General features: G+C 49.5%; 1 protein-coding gene across 1 annotated transcript; it reads right to left on the reverse strand.

The window, feature by feature from the left end:
* Positions 1 to 1,774: 1,774 nt before the first annotated feature.
* Positions 1,775 to 4,294, reverse strand: NEIL2 (nei like DNA glycosylase 2; the record flags this gene model as incomplete). Its single annotated transcript, XM_084283786.1, has 4 exons — positions 1,775 to 2,091; positions 2,420 to 2,616; positions 3,550 to 3,857; positions 4,157 to 4,294. The coding sequence occupies 4 exons, from the start codon at positions 4,292 to 4,294 to the stop codon at positions 1,775 to 1,777; spliced, it is 960 nt and encodes a 319-aa protein (XP_084139912.1).
* Positions 4,295 to 10,231: the final 5,937 nt, after the last annotated feature.

Raw genomic sequence — 10,231 nt, forward strand, 5'->3', positions numbered from 1 at the left:
TAGCTTGCTCCTAGCCCCCACCTGAACCCCAGAAGCATAAAAATTGGATAAAACCTTCCACAGCAGCTGGTCCAGCCATCCCCTGCCACTAATATCACGCATTAAAGTGTGTCCATAAGCACTACATCCAACCTTAAGCTCCCTCTTCCACCACCATCTCCACTAAACCCTGTCCCTAAGCACCACATCCAACCATGAACTCACCCTTTACACCAATATCTCCCACTAAACTCTGTCCCTGAGGACCCCATCCAGCCCTTCCCTAAACTCACCCATGGACTGTGACCCCACCACCTCCCTGGAAACGCTCTTGCAATGCCATGACACAATTTCACCTCAAAATTTTTATTTAGGAAGGACACCCAAACCCCCATACTCCATTTTCAGGCCTCCTCTTTCACTAAGAACTTGTCTTCTAACAAACAGCCACTCAGGGCTGGTCACAAGATGAAAGTGAGCTTTTGCAGGACACCCTCAGAAGTGCCATTAACCACCCCTTTTGGTACCAAACCCCCCTAAATTCAGCAGTCCCATCACCCACAACCACTCAAGGGCAGTGGCCATGAAACTCCAATTTGGGAAGCAGCCTGCCATTGAGGCCTTGAACTCCAGCATTCCCAAATGATTCACAACCCACCTTTAGATCCATGAGATGTCTTCCTGCTGGTGCCATCCTCTAACAGGGCAGCATGAGATTCTGGAGTTCCCTCATTTGTGCTTTATGTTTTTAACCAAGGAACACTCAAAAGAGACACAGTGAACTTCATCTGAACATCACCAGTTCTGCTAATTCAGTTTTTATTTTTCACTCACAAGTCAACAATCCTTTGTTAAAGTAAAGCCAAATTCAGGGAGAGAGAACATGCAGTAGGGCAGATGTTGCAGGAGAGACAGCTCTGACCAGCTAGGGAAAGAATCATCTATTTCTGAACCTTTCTGCTTTTAAGCTACCTTGAAGATCATGAGTTTCATGCAGTCCCCATCACAAACATTGTGAGATACCCCCATGTTGGTCAGGCTTGTGATCCTGGTTGTAGCTGTGGACCTTACTGAGTCCCTCCCTTCAGAACCACACCTGTACTTTGTTACAGCTGATTTTTTGACATCAAGACCTGGATTTAGCAGAGTCCACCAGAAAAAAAAAAAAAAAAAAAAATCAGCCTGCGGGGGCAGACACTCTGGCAGGCAGAGCTGAGCTGCACCAAGCACTGCTGAGGTTTTCATCCCTTGGAAGGAAGCAGCTTGTCTCGCAAGAGCTGGCAGAGGAACAGCCACTCATTTTTTAACCACACCTAATCACAGCCAAATACACACGTAACTCTGCCATAAAACAGAAGTAGGATTATCTAACACTGAACCAATCAAGCTGTGTAGACTGACAGACCTACTCCTTTAACTCAACTCCATCTGAAGTCATTTTATTTATATTTGGGTCAAGAGTAAGAGTCTCAGTGACAGTAGTCACCTGCTCAACACCCTAAGCTTCCCATTTGCTGTAGCAGACATGGAGACAAGAACACCTCAGAACTGGTTAAACTTTTTCTTTGTGACAAGACTGTGTAAAAAAAAAAAAAAAAAAATCAACCACTTTCTCCTTTTTGCATCCAGAGGCATGCAGAAGTGCCTCCTGTCACCTCCACTGAGTACTTCACTCTGCCAGATCCCTGTCCCTAACAAACAGCCTCAACACCACCAAAAACCATGAAGCCCATCTCAGGAGACCTTTCTGAGACTACTTGGACACCTTCCAGGAACCAAGGAACATAAAGCCAGGTCACTCAGTGACTGGGGTAGGCTCCCCGACCCCTGACAGCACTGCAGGCTGGCACTGAGGACACCACCACGTGAGTCTCTTATAGCCACCTGAGGGTCCAAAGGTTCCCTTCATCACCGCATGCCCAAGGGGACACTGCTCCTTCTGGTAGATCTGAAAGTGCAGCCCTTCGTCACGCAGCTTGCTCTGCAGCCAGTCCGAGCTGAACTGAATGGCACAGTCGAGTAGATGCTCGAGATCTGAGGGTGCCAAGAGAGATCCTTGTGTTAATGGATGGATCTTTGCCAGGTAGAGGATCTCATTTTTAATGATGTTCCCTGCAAAAGGTCAGAAATCAGGAGACCATAAGGGTATTTCTTATCAAGGTGATGCAGACCCACAGCTTCCAGTCACTGTGATTTCTGCTGAAAATATCACATCTTGCAATGCTATCTCCCATATCAGAGGTGGCATACAACAAGCAGACTTACAGCTGGGAACAAACCAGAGGACAACTCCCTTCCCACTACTCATCAAGCAGATCTTCCTTTCTTCCACAAGTACAAGCTGCCCACACTAACACATTTCACTCAGCTCACAGGGTGCACCCAAGTATCCAAAACCTTTCCTCTCTTTCTTGCGCTGCCACTAAGCCCTGGAACTCACCCAGCCCTGAAAAATATCTCTGGTCCAAGAGGGTGTAGCAGACAGGACGGGGTGCACGGAGGGCATCCAGTGCCCGGCCACGGTGGAACTCAGCAGAGAGGATGTCAGATGTGGGATCAGCCACCGGAGACGAGCACCATTGCATTCGGCAGTTGTAGAAAACAAGGAAGTCTCCGCTCTCAAAATGCAGAACCAGCCTGGGAGAAGCAGAGAAGTTAGAGGCTCTACCATAAACATCCCTAAACCATCTGTTATGTTCTGGGTCTGGCTGAAGAGATTTGCACAAAACAGAGCAGAAAGGCAGCAGCTTAGATTAAAAAAAAATCAAGTATTAGAAAGGGTCCACACATAACTTAAGTTTACAGAAAAAAAAAAAACAGACTGAACACATCATTAGCCATCAACCCATGGAGAGCAAATGCCCATCAATTCCCATGAGAGCCCCAGGGAAACCTCTTGGAGTACCAGCACCCCAGGGCTCCAAGGGGACCAGTTGTAATCTGGGCTTCAACAGCAGTGTTTTCACCACTGTCTCTAAGAGCATCACTCCAGCCAGTGGTTTCAGCTACCCCAGATGTTAATACAGTTTTTTAAATATGTGGTATAAGCTGGCATTTTGGGGGCATGATTCACTTTAGCATCCTAGAAATTTTCTTTGATTAAAAGTCTTAACCTAACTGACACCGTGATCCCCAGGCTGGCAGGCAACATGAAGCCCACAAGTGTCACGCCTTAGTTCTCTAATGAGATGAAACAAAGGAGATAAAACACAAGAAAAATTAAAGAATTAGAGAGGATGTGGCTGGCTGGAGGAGGCAGAAGGCAGCAGTGAGCAGAACACTTCTCACTAAGGGTGGGAGAAAAAAAAAATACTAAGACAAGGTGTGTCCAAGGCAAACCATACCCAACTGATATTGCTGACAGGCTTCCATCACACCTACAGCACAGGAATCCCTAAACAGAAACCTACTATGGGGTTCCTGGTTGAACACACCCCACACCTCCTTATTTAAACCTACTTTTAAGATTCTGAGAGGAAGAAAACAGGACAGGACTGAAAAGCATTCCCATACAAATTTAGCCTGAAACAGAAGACTGCCTCTCCAAAATGAGCAAACACCACCAAGTACCTGGGTGTGGGGTCCTTCCAGTTCCCCCTCTTGTTGGCTTGGCTTGCTCTAGAGAACTCGTTTGCCCGAATGCTGCCGAATAAGCCAAAGTGGACACGCAGCCAGCTGCCCGGACCCCCTGGGACATCAGGTCTGGAGCACTGGAGCTCCTGCAGCTCCTCTTCCTCAGGATGTGTCTTTGGAGCACACACCTGGGCAGGAGAACTTGTCCCACTAGCAGCCTCTCCTTGCAGCACTGAGTTGTCTGTGCTTGGTCCTAAGGGACAGCCAGCTGCCACAAAGGCCAGGAATAAGTTCTTGCCATGAACCTGAGGGAAAGGAAGGCAGGATGGACTGAGGATCTACATCATCTCTGGCTGTTTCCATACAAAGGGCTGTTATCTACAGCCTCTTCTAAGCAGGAGGCACATCACCCAACCCTTCACAAGATCCATTTGCATCTGAGCCAGCCCTGTCAGAGCTCAGAGCATCCCTTCTTCAACTACATAAAGCAAAAAGCACCCAGATACTACTCCCATGTGAAGGCCTCTCAGAGGCAGGCCAAAGGGTAGTGGCTTCCCTCCAGGGCCCGCCATGGAGGGATAAAGCCACCTTCAGCACAGCTCACCTGGGCGTCCTGGAGCCTCAAGGACTTCAGGTCATCCACGTTTATCTTCCTGGTGCTTCCCCCCACCTTGGCCACCACCTGCCCCACAAAACGGGAGGCCAGCAGCTGGAACTTCCTCACCGAGGGGCCCTCCGGCATCCCGGCCAGCTGGGGAGGGAATGGCAGGACCTCCTCACACCACGTGCCCTAGAGCTGAGGGAAGATTTCCAGCTCAGAAACACAACTAACTGTCAGAGGCTGAGCTCACAGCCCCAGAAAGAGCTCACCACAAACCCCTCATCCCTGTTTTCTTCCTCAATCGCCTTTGGCAGCATCCATGGATAAAGCCAGGTCCCTTCCAGGACCAGGGAGGTGAGGAGCTTCCAATTCATGGGGAATTTCACAATCTGGCTGCACAGTGCCCTGAGCAACCTGTTTTAACACCAGTTTTAAACCCATTTCAAGCAGGGATTCGATGTGTGGATTTCCAGAAGCCCTTTTCCACCACAGGTTTCCCAGGAGCCAAGAAGGCCTTAGACTGCTTGGAACAAAAGCTCCCTGAACTGCAGCCACTGCTTCAGGCCCAGAACTGTCGCTGCCAGCACCAATTCCCCCTGCAGACCAACCCCAGAGACCAGAGGCTCTGCTTCAAACCCCACAGCACCCAAAGAAAGGCCCTGAGCCATCTGGCACCACTCCGAGGTTGGTTTTTACATCAAGCACATTCATGGGCGCCCACCAGCAGAGGCATCTGGGCTGGGCCTGACACAGCTGCTCCCAAATGCTGATCCCACAGGGCCAGGCAAGGCAGCATGGCCATAATAGCCTTCATGTGCTGCAGCGAGCACAAACCCTTTTGGGAAAAGCTCCAAGAGGAAAACGTGTCAGAGAACATTACCTGGGTCTGGTACCTTCCACTTAATGCCTTAACTGGTCCTACAAACTGAATAGCTTTTGTAGCAGTAAAAACCTGAGCTTTATCCCCATGTCTCCCAGGGCAGGAGGTAATTATTCACAGGCTGGTTCCAGTTACACCCATTTAGCTGGGTGTTGTGTACTGTAGGCTAAAGCCAGTACCAGGTCAGGAGTCACCCAGGAGGTGACAGATCCCCAGGATCAGCTGCTGTCCCCAGACACCGCTCAGCCAAGCAGCCTGCCCACACCCCAGGCCCTTTTGGTCCTCCTCCCAATTACATAGGCACAGGATTTGCACAAGGCAGCACAAAATGAGCCTCAGAGCAGCTCATGGCTATAGCTCAGAGCTGCACATCACCTGCAGAGCTTCATGGCTGTGATGCCACTGCCGTGTTCTCCTACAAATGCTCCTCCACACGAGCAAGAAGCACAGGGAAGAACAACCCATGTCCCACCACAACTTCATGGCCTTACTGGGGTTTAAAGGCATGTGGGTCTGACTCTTCATGTGCAAATATAGGGGCACAGCTCTGCTCAGCCCACTGCCTTCCATCACCCATGGGATTTTTCACACTGTAAAGCCATTATCTCCCCAGTTTGCCCCAAATCTGTGCACCAACAAGCCCAAGCCCCTCTACAAGGAGCCCCTGCAGGATGAGGGCCTTGGCTTTTACCTCCTGCCAGCTCCATATTCCCTTCTCCCACTCTCAGAAGTTGCATCCAATTCCCACTTTACACCATTCCAAAACAACCCAGAGCTCCCCCCTCACCTATTCTCCCAGGGACAGCAAAAGCAATCGTCCTGCAGCATGCTCCTGGGGATGGGGCTCACCCAACACCTTCACACCCACAGCACAGACCCCCAAAACAACCCAATGCACACCCCCCTGTCCCCAAACCCCACAACCAGTGGGCTTAACAGTCTCCTCCTTTTCTTCCCTTACCCCATTGCCTGCTTCTACTACCCCCAACCACCTCCCACAGCCCAAAACACCCTCACTACCTTCTTCCCAGCCTTCGCAGCCCAACCTCTTCCTCTCACATGCTTTAATTGAAAAAAAATGAGAGCCTTCCCTTCTTAAAATATTAGCAGGGGGGCTCCCTAATTGGCTGGCATGGGAGAAAAGGGTGAGGTTTCAAGCGCTGGCCCCACCCAGCCCACCAGTTGCCCCAGGGACTGGTTGAACTGGGAGAGAGCCTGGACACTCCATGGCTGGAGGGGGACAGTGTGAGGGTTGTGAGCGGAGCCTTTGGTGGAAAAGTGATTTTGGCTTATGGGGGGCAGCTGGGAGCAGTCAGGCTGAATCAGCTGCACAACTGTTAGTAAAAAGAGCAAAAAAAGTCAACTATGAGGGTGCCTGGAGGAGCTTATCCTTTCGCTTCTGTGCTTGTGGAATCACCTGCAGGTTGGAAAACATGTTAGGTACTTTCTCCCCTATGCATTAAAATAATCTTTGCTTCTTTAGGTGCACCAAATAGGAGAATATTTACCCCCAGCACGCCCCAGAAAGCCCCCCCCAGGATAGTCAGCATCAGGCAGCAGCCTTCTGGTTTTATTGCCATTGTTTTATTTCCATTAGTTCTAAAGGTGTAGAAGTTACGTGGATCGGTAGCCATACTACTTCTTAATATATATTTTTTTACATCTTTAAATAATTACAGCTTGTTCAGTTGGTTGGTTTCCCTCTCCCCCTTACAAACAAGTGTCTGTTTCTACGGGACCTTCCCAGCCGACCTGGGAAGCTTCAAACTTTATACATGGAGGGAAAAAAAAAAAAAAAGGCAAAACAAGACACCCCCCCTGGCATAGTCACAGCTTCAGAGTTACACTGAGAGTCATTGATCGGTTTGAAAGCTCTTCTGCAATATTCCTGAGCTCCTCCTGGTTGGGGAGGGTCCAATCATCCCGTACGACTGCAAAGTGGATCCCGGATCTCTTCTGATCGATTTACACAACGAGATCTGACGTGATTCCAGATATTGCACGTTCACAACTCGGAAAGACGTTTAGAGGGGGTAAAAGATCTTTCCACCCTTCCTGCTCCCCATCTTGCTCTGGTGAGCACGGAATTCAATGAAGAGGGCTTGGCACAATCCCACCTTGTGCTGCAAACCCGTAGGCATCAAAATTTATGCGTGCCATTAACGATGAGCTGTAAGGGAACAACTTCCACAAACGGGTTTATATAAATGATTAAGCATTTTGCAGGACTGGGCCTTTCGCTCCTGAGGACAGGGATGGTTCTCAATCCTGTTTGTGCAGGACCCAGCCTGGTGTCACAGAATGGCTGAGGTTGGAAGGGACCTCTGGAAGTCATCTGGTCCAAACCCCTGCTCGTGGCCCTCAGCAGGACCTCCAGCCACGCTGCAAGGGAACAAATAACAGCAATAATTGTCTTGTCGTATTGTCTCTGGTAATTGTATCTCGTTTCATTAGCAAAGCAGGCTCTGAATGCCTCCCCCATCACCTGAAGGAAAGCAGAGCTCGAATGTAACCCTGAATTTTGTAACTCGCCCCTCTGACTCGAACGAGCTGAATCTCCTGCTGGTTTCCTTCCTTCATCCCGTGCGAATCCCTTCAAGGGTCACCTCTGGTGCTTGTCGTCCTGTGGTGACGACCCCAGGTGCATCTGAAACGTCAGCTGCTTGTGGTGTGAAGGGGCCTCACCTTCTGAAAGCGGACGTCTTGTTGCCTGGCTCCATGTAAATGCTCCTCACTGTGTTTCAACATTCATTTTTTAAGGCTTTGTGGGAAGAAGAGAGGCAGTCAACCAAATTGTGCCGCGGTCATTTAGATAACCTAAAAGGATGTGAGCCGGAGGACCACCAGGCTCATGTCTTGCAGGGTTTTTCCACTTTGCTCTGCAAGCAGCCTCCTCCGTGGCACCAAGGAGTGTGGTTTAAGGGCAGGAAAGAATTTCAACCAGGGAATTTGGCTCTGAGGGCAGTAGGAGGAGCACAGCGATGGGGAAAGCAGACAAAGCCCTCGGGAGCATCAGCACGGAGACAAATGCTGTGTGTGTTTGGTCTCCTCGCGCTGTGCAGGGTGGTTTTAGGTATCTCTGATGAGGCATCTCTGGGGTGCTTCGGTGTCACAGAGAAGAATTCACAGCGAGACCCCAAGAGACCTCAACTGCCAGGTGCGAAGGAGGACAGCACAAGGAGCAGGCTGGCTAAAGACCTGCGTGCCCGGGGAGACAGACCTTAATGTTTTCAGCCCAAATTCATATTGCTAGGTGCTATTTCTGGCCTCTTTGCAGGCTACTGGTCTTAGCAGAATCACAGAATGTCAGGGTAGCGTTTGATTCATGTTTCATTGAATGCCTGTAGCTAATGCACTAACGAGGTTGGACTCTTCATGAGCTCCGTGGGTCAGAGTGCAAACCCTGGGGGCATTTTGGAAGGGAAGGATGGGAAAAGTTCCCAGTTCGTGGGCTTCATTCCCGTGAGCCAGTGAAGGGCACTTCTTGTCAGTGGGAGGACCACACTTTGGGGATGCTCACAGAGGAGCCTCAAGGTGCAACCATCCCCGTGGCATCGCTGCGTCCTCCTCCAGGGAGTGCAAATGCTCTGCCCCCTCTCAAAACCCCCTACAAATCTGAGTGGAGGGGCCCAGCTCTCTACTCTGACTCCATTCCCAGTCTCTGTCATGACCAGTCCAGTTAAATCCTTCTCCTTAAAGAAGCTTTTCAGCCACCAGGAGGAAATTAAAAGTTCAAACACGAGTCATGCTTTTGTTTCAGCCGTGTGGGTGGCTTTCCTCTTCGCTAAGCCCCGTATCTCGGTTGGAAACACTCCTTGAGGGAATGGTGAAGGGTGAAAGCTGGAGGATGGCACCTTACACCCTTCAGCACATTTTGGGGTAGCACTCGGTCGTTCCGCAGTCAAGTCCAGGATGCAGGGAGGGAAGAGAAGAGCTTGAAAGGAGAGAAGAAGAGCGACAGAGTTTGGGAGTGGACAGAAACGAGAGTGGAGAATCTTGTTGGATGCAGTCTCCCCCCAAAAAACAGGCTCCTCTTGCAGGCAAGCGAGTCTGTGCAGATGCTTGGTGAAGAAGATGCCCCCTGCCTGCATCCATTAAAGGCCGAAGGGTTTTCTTGTTGTGGAAGGTCAAATCCTTAAGGGTTGGACATGGAAAATGGTCACAAGCCGGCTGCTAGGGGCAAAGCGGGCACTCACAGTACAACACCAGATAAATGACAACAGGATTTCATCAATGACATCAAAAACAACAGAGAAGGATGCAAAATAATTAAATTAACTGGCTGAAAAGTGACGGCACAGCAGAGTTAAAGAGCAACTTCCACTTGCTGTGCCCTGCAATAATCTCTAAGCCTGGCTTGTGGCTATCCATAAGGGAAAAGCCCAACGCTTTCCTCCAGGATTTGATGACCAACGTGGGTCTCCTCTACCCACTCCTGGAAGGTTTCTCCTTCCAAAATCCCCCTTTGATTTCAGACAGACCTTCTCCAGGCTCCGCCGATGTTTTGGAAACACAGTCCCATGATTTTGTAATGATAAATAGGAAAGGAGTTACTATTAAATATGGACATTCATCGGGTTTCCAGACCATCTAGGAGAATGAAGGTAATGCTCTAGGCACGTGAGGTGAGGATGAGGAAGCGGGGGCTTTTTTTTTTTTTTCATATCAAATCCACTAAAGACACCGCAGCATGTCTCCTGGAGTCTGTTCACCAAACTGTCCTGAATCTGGCTCCATTTGGTGGAAGATCACTGAATTTCGGTCATGAGAAGGTGACAGCATTTCCTCTGGCCGGGAAACAAATGGATGGTGACAGAAGAAAAAAAAAAGTCACTGTGCCACCATTGTCTAAGTCTCAAATGGCAAATGTTTTTAAATAAAACCCCAAACCTTTGTCCATCCTTGTGTTTCTGGCTATTTCGTAGAAGGTGGTGACAATCTAACAAAGAGAGGCTTGTTGAAAGGGGGGGAAAGGCTTCAAATCCATTAGTTACTTTGAGATTTGAGTCTTGGTTTCTTTTTTAAGAGCTCTAATACACCTCAAAGAAGTCCTCTTTACCTCTTTGCTGGAACATCTTGAAAGGGGAGAGAAGGCAGGAGAGCAGGGGAGGTGGGAAACAACATTGACTTGATTATTACGTGGCATCTTCTTCGTCTCTCGAGCCGGTCAGCCTGAAGTCTCTGGGTGGAAGACCAGG

The sequence above is a fragment of the Netta rufina genome (genome assembly GCF_964035555.1).
Source record: "Netta rufina genome assembly, chromosome: 3".
Lineage (NCBI taxonomy): Eukaryota > Metazoa > Chordata > Aves > Anseriformes > Anatidae > Netta > Netta rufina.